Genomic DNA, 12,997 nt, shown 5'->3' with positions numbered 1-12,997 from the left:
TGCGAGGCCCTGTTAGTTCCAGCACAGCGAGCCTGGCCGTGGCGCACCAGTAACCGTTTCAGCGCTCATTCCTCCATGCCCCATCCCAATGGGGCCCGATGCGCGCACAGATGGAGCAAGAGGGAACCCTGCACCCTGCTTCCCAAAGGTGCACCCCGTGCCATCGCCCTATCCCGGGTGTGGGATGTGGCTCAGGTGTCTGGGTCTCTCGTTGCATCTCCAACCTCCCTGGCTGCAATCGTGCACGGGGATCACATCTGTATCCCCCCACCCCAGCACTTCTGTGTGGTTTGTGGCTGTGTTGTCCCCATGCTGGTGGCAGATGCCACTCAGGGCAAGCACAGCACATCCCGTGGGGAGCAGTGTCCCATTGTCACCGTGATGTTCACGGTCCCCTCACCATCCCTGTGAAATGCCCATCCACCAACCCCATCCCCAGGTCCCCATGCGATGCCCATCACCAGCCCCATCCCCACATCCCCCAGCCCCACATGCAGCTCCGCACGGAGCAGCGAAGGGTTAAGCCATGCAGCAGCCCCCACGTGATGCTCCGGGGATGCCGTTTTTCTGTAGATCAGGACGGATTAGGCTGGAATATCAGGACGAGAATTTCTCCGGGCTGTGCTCCCCCCACTCCACAGCCCCCTGAGGATGCGCAGCTGCTGGGCCAGGGCCCCCCCTGGGTAAGGGCTCCCCGAGTTGCTCCCCGCGTTTCTCCCTGCGTTTCTCCACCCCAGCAGAGCAGCTTTAGGGTTTTGGTGGCTCTGCGGCAGCTCTGCCTGACCAGACGTTGCATAAGAAATCCTGGGGCTCGAGAAGGGCTTGGCTGCCTGCAGAGGGTTTGGATTTTGGATGGCACCGTAGGGAGGGATATGGGGAACACAGGAAGGGAGACAGAAAGGGCACTGTCCCCATCCCCAACCCCTGCAGCTGGATGCTCACCCTGCAGCACTGCAGGAGATGGGGATGAAGACGATGGGGATGGGAATTCTGATGGTGACAGGGATGGGAATGGGGTCCCTGCTGCCCACCCTGACCCCTCTGCTCTCCCCAGTGCATGAGGCTGCTGCTTGCCCGAGAGCCCCTGAGCGCCCGCACTGACGGCCGAGGCCGTGCCAGGAGCCATGTCGGGTTCCTACGACGAGTCGGCAGCAGCCGCCGAGGAGACGACCGACAGCTTCTGGGAGGTGAGCCCTTGCCAAACCCTGTCCCTGCGGTGTCCTGGTTTGCTGTCACCACCTGGCACTGCACCCTTGCCTTCTGAAGCCAGCCCAGCGCTGGGGTCCATGCTGCGGTGGCTGGGGGGGTCCTGGTGGGGCTGCAGGAGGTCCTGCCCTACCAGCACTTACAGTCAGAGCGGGCCAAAAGGAGGTGGCCTTAAGACCCGGAGCAAAAGCTCCATCCGTGCATCCCACCATGGCATCCATGGTCATGGCTCTATCCCCATCTATCCCTGTCCCCGTCCCCATCCCCATCCCTGCTCCCGTCCCCATTGATGTCCCCAACCCAGGTGGGGAACTACAAGCGCACGGTGAAGCGGATTGATGATGGACACCGGCTCTGCAATGACCTCATGAACTGTGTGCACGAGAGGGCCAAGATCGAGAAGTCCTACGCCCAGCAGCTCACTGACTGGTCCAAGAGGTGGAGGCAGCTCATTGAGAAAGGTATTGGGACACCTGGATGCCATGGGGGGGGTCTGAGCTGCGTGGGGGTGCTCACCCATCCCCTACACCCCAGGCCCCCAGTATGGCAGCCTGGAGAGGGCATGGGGTGCCATCATGACGGAGGCGGACAAGGTGAGCGAGCTGCACCAGGAGGTGAAGAACAGCCTGCTGAATGATGACTTTGAGAAGGTGAAGAACTGGCAGAAGGACGCCTACCACAAGCAGATCATGGGGGGCTTCAAGGAGGCCAAGGAGGCTGAGGATGGCTTCCGGAAAGCGCAGAAGCCCTGGGCCAAGAAGCTCAAGGAGGTGAGAGGAGAAGCACGGCACGGCCATGCCTTGTCCCAACCCCAGCTGGAGGTCCAAGCTGGCTATCACATTTCTGCAGGCAGAGGGGCAGGGTAGGAGCTGTTCCTGGTGCTCTGGTGTCCCTGTTAATCCCACATCCATCCTCTCTTCTCCCCATAGCTGGAGACAGCCAAGAAAGCCTACCACCTGGCCTGCAAGGAGGAGAAGCTGGCAATGACCCGGGAAGCCAACAGCAAAGCAGACCAGTCCAACACCCCTGAGCAGCAGAAGAAGCTCCAAGACAAAGTGGAAAAGTGCAAGCAGGATGTGCAAAAGGTGCGAGCCATCAGCGCTATGGTGCAGCTCCTCTGCTGCCCCTGCTGCGGGCTCATGCAGCACAGGGTAGTGGAAATGGACACCACCACTTCTCATCCCCATTTATTCCCATTTCCCTGTCTCTGGTTATGTGTACAAAAAGGCTACAGGCATTAGTGAGTGTGAGCAGAGCAGATTTTACCTTCTCACTGGGGCAAGATCTCTCCTGCATCCTCATTTTTCCCTATGGAGGCTCTTAGCTCAAGAAGGGCTCCCCAGCATGGAGGGTCAGCCTGGCTCTGTGGGGGGTTGGGGGCTCAATGTGTAACCAGGCGCCTGATGTACCCTGCAGACTCAGGAGAAGTACGAGAAGGTTCTGGATGAGCTGAACAAGTGCACCCCACAGTACATGGAGAGCATGGAGCAGGTCTTTGAGCAGTGCCAGCAGTTCGAGGAGAAGAGGCTCAACTTCCTCAAGGAGGTGCTCCTGGATATCAAGAGGCACCTGAACCTGGCTGAGAGCAGCAGGTAGGTGCTCTCCCTGCTCTCTGGGCAGATGGCACCCAAGTGAGGTCTCCTTGTGCTGCCCTGAAGGACCAGGTGCTTCCCATCCCCTGCAGTACAAGGGAGTGGGCTCTCTGATCAACATGATGGTCACTGAGGGGTACCAGAGCGGTGTTCCCCAGTGCCTCCTGGGGGTGGCACAAAATGGTCATCATAGAACAGAATCATAGAATCATTCAGGCTGGAAAAGACAACCAAGATCACCAACCTACCCCTATTATGCCTTCTAACCACGTCCTCCAGTGCCACATCTCCATGGTCCATCTCTGGGGACGGTGACTCCAGGGCAGCTGTGCCACTGCATCACCACTCTTTCCACAAATAAATTTTTCCTAACATCCAACCCGAACCTCCCCATCCCACCATCCCACTCCCATCCTGTGGGTCCACCTCCATGGCACCCCAACCCTCACCTCTTCCCACAGCTACGCCAATGTCTACCGGGAGCTGGAGCAGACCATCCGCCTCTCAGATGCTCAGGAGGATCTCCGGTGGTTCCGCAGCACCAGTGGCCCTGGCATGCCCATGAACTGGCCCCAGTTTGAGGTGAGGCTCAGCCCCCCCACGATTGGGACCCACGTCCCAGTGGCTGAGTGCTGAGAGCTTCATGCTTTGTGCCTCCAGGAGTGGAACCCGGACCTGACGCACACGATAACGCGCAAGGAGAAGATGAAGAAGGGTGAAGGGGTGACTCTGACCAATGCCAGCAGCACAGGCGAGAGCGGGGCGTCAGCAGGAGAGCGCGGGAGGTGAGTGCCATCGGGGTGCTGCAGCCCACTGCTAGCACTGGGGAACGCATGGGATTTGCCTGTGCAAACACTCCTGCTGTCACTTTGGGGGCGGATGAGATGTCCTTGGTGGCAGACCTGCTCCATCCTCCCATGGGCAGTGCTGTTAGCTGGGGTCCTGCTTGCTGCAGCTTGGGAAGCCCCCCGGATCGGGGTGCCTGCCCATCCCAAATCCCCTCTCCCTCTCACCCCAGCGTCAGCAGCCACGACCGCGGGCAGACCTACAGCGCCGAGTGGTCCGACGATGAGGGCAGCAACTCCTTCAATGCCAGCGAGGCCAATGGTGGAACCAACCCCTTTGATGAGGACTCGGCAGGGAAAGGCGTGAGGGTGCGGGCGCTGTACGACTACGATGGGCAAGAGCAGGACGAGCTCAGCTTCAAAGCAGGTGATGGGATGTCCCATGCGTGATTCCCCTTTTGGGTGGAAAATCCACTAAATCGTGTCAGAGTTATCCCAGCTCGTTGGCAGAGAGAATCATTAAGGTTGGAAGAGCCCTCCAAGTTCACCAAGTCCAACCTTCAGCCCGTCACACTGAGAGGGGAAGGCACGACACTGGGTGGGATGGGAGGGATGGGGCACAGGAGGAGTCATGGGACACTCTTAGCATTCCTGCCCCGCAAACCTCACTCAGCATGAACCCCACACCCCAGAGGATGCTCCGACAGCAAGCTCTCCCTTCCTCCCTTCTCCTCCAGGGGACGAGCTAACCAAGCTGGGTGAAGAAGACGAGCAGGGATGGTGCAAAGGGCGCTTGGACAACGGGCAGCTGGGGCTGTACCCCGCCAACTACGTGGAGGCAATCTAAGTCTTGTGCTGTGCTCCTCGTCACCGTCTGCAGATCAACCCGCCCTCCGTTGTCTCCATTCTCCACCAGCCCACCGCCATCGCTCCGTCTGCTCCGTCACTCCTCCCTCTTAGAGATTCAGACATATTTTCCGACCGAGCTTTTATTTTTTTAAGAGTTGTCTCCGAAGAGTATTTTGCATAGTCGCTTTTTTCTTCTTCTAAGATAATGTGAAGCGAAAGACGACGCCGTCCGTCCCGCGCTAGCTGATTTTTCCCAGCGAAAATCTGATACCTCAAGATCTTAAAGCCCAACCAGCGACAGCTCCTCCTTGGTTGGTTTTTAAAGATACTGAACTCATGAGCCGCCTTCTGATTGGCTGGAACTGTTCTGAAACGCACGGCGCTGATCTCCTGGGACCAACCTGATTCGCCCCTCTCTGAAAAGAAAAAGAGAGGCAATAGGGTTTTGCACCTTTTATTTTATAATGTTTTCGTGTTCTCTGCTCCAATTCCTCCTCCATCCCAAAAGGAAGGGCACAGATGTCCCCTCCTGCCCCACAGCCACCTGTCCCCATCAGACGGAAGAGGAGCAGCCCCACCACAGAGCGTGGTGGCACCTCTCCATCTTCCTCCTCCTCCTCTCCGCCCAGAGCTGTGCCCTGGGTGCTCTGTTAGGGTGAAGCACATCCCAAAATGTCGCTTCTTGGCCAAGGACCCCACCACAGCCCCACGCAGCCAAACTGGGAGAGAGTGGGGACCCTCTGGGTGCTGCTGGGATGGTCTCTGACCCCTTCCAGAAGTCCTGCAGGGGGAGAGAAACTGCAGCCGCGCTCGCTCCATTCCTTCACCTGCACTCTGCATAGAGCACAGCCCCCCAGCACCCATGGGTGCTCCCGCACAGCCCCCACACCCCACCCCTCCTCGCTGCCCCATGCACTTCCCTATAGCTCATCACCATTTCTTTCTTTCCCACGCCCTCCCACCCTCCTTTGGCTTTGCGAATTGTTTGGTTCCAGGGACGCAGCGCTCCTCCGAGGGCAGCATGTGGGCACTGTGCCCCTCCTGCCCAGCACACGAATGGGAAAAAAAAAAACAAAAAAACACACGAAAAGTCTGATAAAAAAACCCCGACCGCCCGTCTCAGCAATGCACCCCGGTTTTTGTACATTGATTGTGTAATTTAAGAAGTATATATATAATATATATATATTGTGATTGTAATGACCGTGGATACAACAACTAAAGCAGCAAGCGAAAATAACCGACCTCTGTGCGCATCCTCCGGGTCTGGGTTCGGGGTTGTGTGTGCAGACCTGACTCCGCCCCTGGGGTTATGGACCCTGCTGTGGGGTGAGTGCCAAAATCCCCACATCCCCCCACCCACAGTGCCCTCTGCAACCCCAGGATGGGGCACTGGGTGCTGCAGGAACGGGGCTCGCTGCTTATGGGGTCAGCTGGGAAATGGCACAGGGAGCTGTGGGTCGTGCTGGGGGCTGTGGGAAGAGGAGCACACCCTGTGGGATGGGCCAAGCCATGGGGCAAAGCCTTGCAAAGCCCTTAGGGGGATCTGAAATAAACCAGGTGGAGAGCGTTCCCAGTGAAGGCAATGGGATCCTGAGCTATACTGGGAGGTGGGAAAGCCTTGGGGTGCTGGCACTGCGTGCAGAGACTTCCCGCAAACCCCAAACCCACGGGAGGTGCAACATATGGGTCACCAGCCCCTGTCACCAGCCCTGGGAAACAGCAGCAGCTGTGAGCAGTGGGAGTGGAGGAATTGGGGGGGGGGGAGGAAAGTGATTTTCCCTTATGTACGCAGCAGGGTTTGGGGCTGACCCCGCAGCGCTGCCCCAGTGCCCATGGAGAGCAGCGGCAGGACACGGGCAGTTCAGTGGAGGTACAGGCAGAAACATGAGCACGAATCATTCTTTTTCACAGGGATTCAGGTCTCCCTTCTGGCCTCTCCACCTGAACCTGAAGCACAACTCACCGCCAGGCAAAACCATGAAGAAAATGAAACAAATAACTTTTGTAATGTACAAGGTGGACATCGCCAGGTAGCTCAGAGCTTTGTGAAATGTGCAGTTCCCACCATCCCCAGTTCTGTGTCCAGAGGGGAATGGCAGAGCTGTGTCTCTTTCCCTAAGGAACAGGGCAGGTGAAGGGGAATCCCAAACCCAGCAGAGAGCACTGTGCTGAGGATGAGGGCTGGGGGATTCTGGGGGTCCCCATGCCCAGGGCTGGGGTTTGGCTCAATGGGGGCTGCTGAGGGAGCTGAGGTCCCACGCTGTGCAGTCACTCCCTGTGCAAAGCGCACAGCCTCAGCCATGAGGTGGGATTTGAGGTGGAACCCCCCATATTTGCAGAGGGATGGGGATGCATCTATTCCAGGGCCTCGTGTCTCTGTGTGGTGTGAACCCATAGATGGGGGTGGATGGTTGGGGGCAGCCCCAGCTCCCTCCCACCTCCCCATCCCTTATGCTCCCCCCATAGGGTGAAGCCAACACGCCTGGCCCCACAGTGCACAACCCATAGCCAGGGCCATTGTCTTCATTTGTGCCGTGAGCCCAGGTTTGTTCCCTCTCCTCCATCCCCATCCCATGCCCAGGATGGAGTGGAGTCCCACCACTTCACCCCATGTTTGGATGGCCCCATCCCCAACATCCAAGAGCTGTTCTGGGGGTTCATCCAGAGCAGCTCTGTTGCAGCTCAAGGGTTTGCTGGCAAGAAGAGGAAACGACCCGAAATCCCAGCCCAGTGGTGGCACAAGTTCAGGGTGCTGCTGGATGGAGTGCAGTCCCAGTGCTCCCTGTGCTGGGGCAGGTGATGCCATAGAGTTATTGGGGTCTCCTATGGGGGGGCATGTCCTGGTGATGCCCAGAGCTGCAGAGAAGGGAGGGCAGTGTATGGGGACAGCAGGTCTCCAGCTGCAACCCCGGTGACCCTGAGCACGCTCTCACCATCAATCCCAAGACTGCAGGCAGCCCCCCTCAGCCCTCAACACATTGTCTATCATCTCCATATCCCTCTTTGCAGCTTCCAGCCCCTAAATCCACTCCATGCATTGTCCTGGCCCTGGAGCTGGGCACAAAGCCATGCTCTCTGAGCTCATCCGCACTCCAAGTACGGGCTCTGGGGACAGAAGGGTCCCTACGTCCACAGGGATGACCCCAACCACGGTCCTAAAGCACTGGAAGACGATGATGAGGTCGGGGAGGGCAGTGAGAGTCCCCCACGCCCCCGAGGCTCAGTCCCTCAGAGCGGGTGCACAAACTGGTAGACGAGGCGCTGCGAGATGTCGGGTTTGCGGATGATGCCCTTTTTGTAGTACTGCCGGATGGAGCGGCTCAGTTTGTCGTAGTTCATGGCTGGGCGGTTCTTCCGGATGCCCCACAGTCGCGCCACCTGCGCCGAGTCCTCGATCTTGAAGATCCCTATGTGGGGGGAGTGGGGATGGGAAGTTTGGGGTGACCCCCCTACGGACCCTTCCCCTGACCCCAGGAGCGCCCACCCACCTTTCTCCTTGTTGAGCCAACGGATGAAGCGTCCGTAGTTGTGGGGTTTCAGCAGCAGCTCCTTCAGGAATTGCCAGAGGTGGATGGGCTGCCCGGCGCAGGATGAGTCCACCTCGCTGTCCGCCCATCCGCTGTCACTCCCTGCACAGGGAGGTGTGGGGTGGGATGGGGGATGAGCCCTGGGGTTGGGGCCGGAGGCAGCAGGGAGAACAGCGGAGTCCAACCCTCAGCTGCCTCACAGGGATGCACGAAGCCCCCCCGTATCCCATGCTTGCATCCGGGGCTGAAACGAGGGTCAGAACCCCAGCAAAGCCACGCAGAACTCACCGCAGTATCTCACATCCCCCGGGGCAGCTTTTTCCTTCATCCACGCAGCTGGAAATTGGGGAGCGGGCGGTCAGAGGGAGCCCACCCTGCAGCTCTGCGCTCCCCCCGGCCCCGCACGTACCCGACCTCCAGATGTCGAGGTGTGCATGGAGGACGTCGCCGCAGACAGGTGAGCGTTGGCAGAACTGCTCCTCCGACATGGCGCACAGCTCCTTCCCTGACAGCTCCTGGAAGGACTTCCCGAGCTGTGGCAGTCGGTACTGATGCTCCGTCCATAAGATCCACTTCTGCACGTTGCCAGGGCTCCAGTCTGCGGGGTCTGGGGTTGGGGGCAGTGAGAGCAGCGTCACCCCATAGGGCCGGGAGTACCCTGAGGTCTCCACCCCCGTGGGGCCAAGACTGGGGAGGATGAGCGAGTCCTTTCTCCTCATTTTGAGGGGCTTTTGGGGGGGCATTTAAGGAGCGTTGCAGGAGGTTTGGGGGTAGGTTGGGCACTTTTGGGGTAGCCTTAGGTTATCAGAATGGTTTCGGAGCATTTAGGGCATTCTGTTTCAGAGTACATTTAGGTGTTTTAGGGCATTTGGGGTGTCCTGGCAGATTTTTGGATTTGGGGGGCTGCTTACAGCAGTTTGGGTATCTCAGAGTGTGGTTGGGTCTTCTGGAGGCATTAAAGGGGTTTGGGGGCATTCTGTGTGGCTCAGGGTCTTTTGGGGGTATCAGAGCACACAGGGCACTTTGGGGCAGTTCTGCAGTTTTTGGAACATTTTAAAGGCTTTGGGGTCATTTTTGGGGGTCTGGGGTGATCAGATGGGTTTGGGGACATTTTATAGGTTTCTTTTTTGGGGGGGGGAGGGATCTGCATGCACCCACCTGCAGCAATGTTGAGCAGCTTGCACGCCGTCTCAATGTCCTTCAGCACTTCGCCCACCACCATGCTCTGCATCTGCTCCAGCGAGTGCTCCTCCAAGGGCAGCTCCCCCTGCAGCTCCCCATCGCCCCCCAGCCCCAAACCTTGGCTGTCGATGATGGGGCACTGCTCCGGCTCCTTCTTCACCTCCCCTCGCCCCCCCGGGACGCCACTCTGGGAGGTCTCCCCCATCCCTTTGGCAGCCCATGCGACGTCCTCCGAGTAGAGCATGTCGAAGTAGTGCAGGCAGAAAGGGGTGCTGGGGGGGCTGGAGCTGCCCATGCTTCCAGTGCTCAGACCTGGGGTGGGGGGGGGAGGAGAGGCTCAGGCACAAAGCAGCGCTAAGCCTGTTAGAGGGGGAAAATCCTACAAAGAGAAGCACAGCGCCCAGGGAGCCTTTGGAGGAATGTTGGCTTAGGGTTGTGATGGGGATGGTCCCGGTTTTGGGGTGGGAGATGGAGTCTGGGTATGGGGCACAGGGGAGTCCTGGGTGAGGCTGAGCCCCCAAAGCCCCTACATGTGGGACGTGGGATGCCTAAACCCTGCAGCACAGCGATGTGCATGGAGAGCATCAGCTGAGCGCGTCCCAGCAGCGGTGGCACCGGAGATGGCTCCCCTGGGCCAAATGGCTTTGGCCACCCCTGGAACACAACTTTCCCTTCGCTCTATTGCAATAAAAGCTGCTCCCAATCTGTCCGTCCCCATCCACTGAGGGCTCAGGAGGATGAGCCTCATGTGACAACCCCATGGAATGGCTCCATCCACTGAGAGAGCTCCAGGAGAGGGATCCAGGGAACTGGTGCTCTGCAAGGGGATGGGGACGAGGAGGAAGGGGCAGCACTGAGCTGCACAGCACCGCTCAGTCTGGGAGTAGATTTGCTCCCAGCACGGTGCTCACACAGCATTGGAACGGCCCTACTGGGCACCAACCACGAGCACCAGCCACGTCCTGCTGTCAGGGGTGGCACAGCCCCATGGTTGTATGCGACCTGGCACCACAGCACTGAGTGAAGGCAGCGATGACGAGGAGGAGAAGCAAAAAGGGGCTGCCTCCCCCCCTCTCCCAGCAGTTTCCCTGGGCGATGGCACCCGCTCCCAAACCTCCCCTTTATCTGCTGTGGATGAAAAGAAGAGCTTTAGCAGATCCGCCTTCCATGCAGCCCCACGCTGCTGCAGCACAAAGGGACGCGGCGACAGCTGCACGGCTCCAGCAACACAACAGGAGGGATCCCCAATGCTCTGCCCTCCCCCTCCCCTGCCAGCCCTCCAGATGGGCACAAGGAGGATTGGGACGTTTGGGAACGTGGCCCCAGTGCAGCCACCCAAGCACCACGTTGTACTCGCAGGGCGGGGGCCGCTGTTTGCCTTCCCTGGGTGGGAACTGTTTGCTCGCAGCTTCGGGTGCCTTTTTTCCCCCTTCCTTCTCCCTTGTTGCTTTTCCCTAGAAAACTGGAGGTGTATCACCATGAGGTACGGCCCAGCCGTGCCCGGTGTCAGCCCTATCTGGGGAATGGAGCTGGGAGCGATGAGGACATCGAAATGCCCCGGAGCAATGCTGGCAAGCACTGCCCGGCTGTGCATAGTGACACCTCCACAGGGATCGGCCTTTGAAATAAGGGAAATTAAACATAAATAAAAAATCCCCCCCCCTCCCCCGACCCTCGAACAATGGGGCCGTTAATTACTCCTAAGCCGCTGTGGAACAGGTTGTGCCAGGCGTGGGGAACCAGGGACGGTCCTGAATCCACAGGTGCTTCCCAACCACCCCCCCAGGCAGTGAGGGGAGCAGGGCTGGGCTGTGTGCCCCCCCCCAACCCCGGCCCTGCGATGGAGCCGTGCTATGACCCAGATCCACCCCACACATCCCTACTGCCACCAGGACACCCTTTTACCCTCCAATCCCAAGGCGACAGCTTGGAGAGGATGGAGACCCAGCAAAGTCCTTTCTGCCCCCAAACCTGTTTCTATCAGGGATTTGGGATTTGTCCCCAGTTTATTCCAGCAGTAGACAGCACACAACGTGAGAGTCCCCAAACCCCACACGACAATGCCCTGAGACCCACCCCATAGCCAGGCTGGGGACATGCGGCAGATACAGAAATGCGACAGATCAGGGTCTCACTACAGGGTTGCAGCCCCACAACGGGACAAACCCAATGCACAGGAGGGATGCAGCCCATCCAGGGGTCCCAAAGCTGCCCCCAGTCTTTTGTCACCCCCCTGACTCCCCCCCCATTACCTGCATGGGGGCTGACAGCTGGGCTGTGCGTCCCAAACCCCAGGTCAGGCTGCCCCAGCCATGCGCTAACAGCAGTGGGGTGGGAACGGGCACAACCCAATGGTGTCCTGAGCAAAGCCTCAGTGCTCGGCGTCCCCCAGGTGAGCAGCAGAGCTTGGTGTTCCCCATGCAGGGCCAGGGAGCCCCTATTTATAGCAGGCAGTTCCCTGCCCGCGAGAACGGCCGTATTGTGGGGGATTTGGCAGCTGAGCGGTGTTTGTGTTTCACTAACCGAGCAGAACCATAAAAATCCAACCTGGAGCCAACGTGCCTCGAGCACTCGGGGAAAAAACACAACAGAAATCCAGAGAAACATAGCGGCCCTAAGAAGGTGCTGCTCCGGTGACAGGGTACCCAGATGCCCCCAAGGACACAGCATCTTCATTACGGGACCCAGCAGCTCAGCACTCTCATGGTGAACCCAAATCACACCATCTCCGTAGAGTAGGTTGGGGTCTTGCAAACCACATTTGATTTTGGGTGATAACGCCCCAAAGAGCACCTGGAACTCACAGCAGGGGATGGCTGTGCCCCCAGCTGACCTGAGAGCAAGGGATGAAATGAGCACAGCAGACAACCCCACCCCCATCCCAACCAGCACCAACCTATAGGGGATGGCAGGAGGGTCCATAGGGATGGTTGTATGGCTCTTACCTTAAAGGGGCTCAGCAGCAGCATCGGTCCCAGCAGTGGGTGGGAAGAGCTGACCCCGCAATGCTCGGCTCAGTGCCTGGGGTGGGCATGGCCCCAGGTGCAGTGCCTCAATGGGGACGGTGCCCCACAGCACCCACCCGGCTCACAGGGTCCGAAACATGGGCTGCCAGTGGGCACCGTATGGGGTGGGGACACGGATGGGGCACAGGGAGAGGTGGCTGAGGGATGGAGGAGGTGTGCGACGGGGACTCAGCAAATGCCTCCTTGGCCCATTATATCCAATTCCTTCCTTATTTACCTGAACAAACAGGCTGCGTGCTTACCTCAGCTGGAGGTGTTTGAACAGCCCGAGTGGGGTTAACCCTTGAGGGGTGCAGCTTGGTGCCAGGCTCAGCCCCATGCGGGACCCCATAGGGGAGTGGGGCAAACCCCCGTTAACCCCTTTCCATCCAAACACCCACCCTGGTTGCACAGATGTGCAAGGTGAGAGCAGAAGGCTCTTCCGGAGCACAGAGACCCATTGGGTGCGCTATGGTGGCACGCAGCATCCCGTGGCATTTCAGGGGGAGCAGGGATGCTCTGAGCCCCCAGATCAGGACCCACTGCTCCAACCTGCACGCCAAAATTGTCAAGGATCAGCACAGGGATGTGGCCCCTTCTCCACCCCACATCGCTGCTGTGTGGAGCACAGTGGGAACACGCAGTGCTCTGGGTCTGGGTTGCCTGCACCGGCAAAAGCAGGAAAAAGCCGTTCTGACCGAGACAGACCCCGAGCTGGTATTTATGGTCACTTCGAACACGTAAAGAACGCAGCACAGCTCAGGCAGTTCTCCTGCATGTGCAAAACCAAACTCCCATGCCCCAAACCCCATGCCGTGCCCCAAGCCCTCATGATTTTACTGTCATTC

The 12,997-nt window shown here is 58.9% G+C and overlaps 2 protein-coding genes across 2 annotated transcripts; one reads left to right on the top strand and one right to left on the bottom strand.

Moving 5' to 3' along the window:
* The first annotated feature begins 567 nt into the window (after positions 1–567).
* On the top strand, positions 568–5,514 carry PACSIN1 (protein kinase C and casein kinase substrate in neurons 1). Its single transcript, XM_010724341.3, has 10 exons — positions 568–683; positions 1,055–1,187; positions 1,511–1,667; positions 1,741–1,976; positions 2,136–2,291; positions 2,623–2,798; positions 3,260–3,380; positions 3,459–3,583; positions 3,817–4,010; positions 4,321–5,514. Exons 2-10 carry the CDS (start codon positions 1,125–1,127, stop codon positions 4,428–4,430), a joined length of 1,338 nt encoding a protein of 445 aa, XP_010722643.1. The 5' UTR covers positions 568–683; positions 1,055–1,124; the 3' UTR covers positions 4,431–5,514.
* Positions 5,515–6,413: 899 nt separating this feature from the next.
* SPDEF (SAM pointed domain containing ETS transcription factor) lies at positions 6,414–12,354 on the bottom strand. Its single transcript, XM_010724340.3, has 6 exons — positions 12,090–12,354; positions 9,121–9,456; positions 8,372–8,569; positions 8,251–8,298; positions 7,924–8,064; positions 6,414–7,842 (listed from the first exon to the last, which is right to left on the bottom strand). Exons 2-6 carry the CDS (start codon positions 9,437–9,439, stop codon positions 7,664–7,666), a joined length of 885 nt encoding a protein of 294 aa, XP_010722642.1. The 5' UTR covers positions 9,440–9,456; positions 12,090–12,354; the 3' UTR covers positions 6,414–7,663.
* Between the last annotated feature and the right edge of the window lie 643 nt (positions 12,355–12,997).

This window comes from Meleagris gallopavo, chromosome 28, assembly GCF_000146605.3.
Source record: "Meleagris gallopavo isolate NT-WF06-2002-E0010 breed Aviagen turkey brand Nicholas breeding stock chromosome 28, Turkey_5.1, whole genome shotgun sequence".
Classification (NCBI taxonomy): domain Eukaryota; kingdom Metazoa; phylum Chordata; class Aves; order Galliformes; family Phasianidae; genus Meleagris; species Meleagris gallopavo.
Note: the sequence above shows the minus strand (reverse complement) of the source record. Positions and strands in the feature narration are given on the sequence as shown.

Bases quoted from the DNA above. Each gene is read 5' to 3' on its own strand.
- PACSIN1 (XM_010724341.3), top strand. From the start codon at position 1,125: ATGTCGGGTTCCTACGACGAGTCGGCAGCAGCCGCCGAGGAGACGACC. The intron at 1,188-1,510 runs GTGAGCCCTTGC...TCCCCAACCCAG, and splicing joins CGACCGACAGCTTCTGGGAG to GTGGGGAACTACAAGCGCAC. The intron at 3,584-3,816 runs GTGAGTGCCATC...CTCTCACCCCAG, and splicing joins TCAGCAGGAGAGCGCGGGAG to CGTCAGCAGCCACGACCGCG.
- SPDEF (XM_010724340.3), bottom strand. From the start codon at position 9,439: ATGGGCAGCTCCAGCCCCCCCAGCACCCCTTTCTGCCTGCACTACTTC. The intron at 8,299-8,371 runs GTACGTGCGGGG...CCCAATTTCCAG, and splicing joins CCTCGACATCTGGAGGTCGG to CTGCGTGGATGAAGGAAAAA. The intron at 7,843-7,923 runs GTGGGTGGGCGC...CCCCCCACATAG, and splicing joins TTGGCTCAACAAGGAGAAAG to GGATCTTCAAGATCGAGGAC.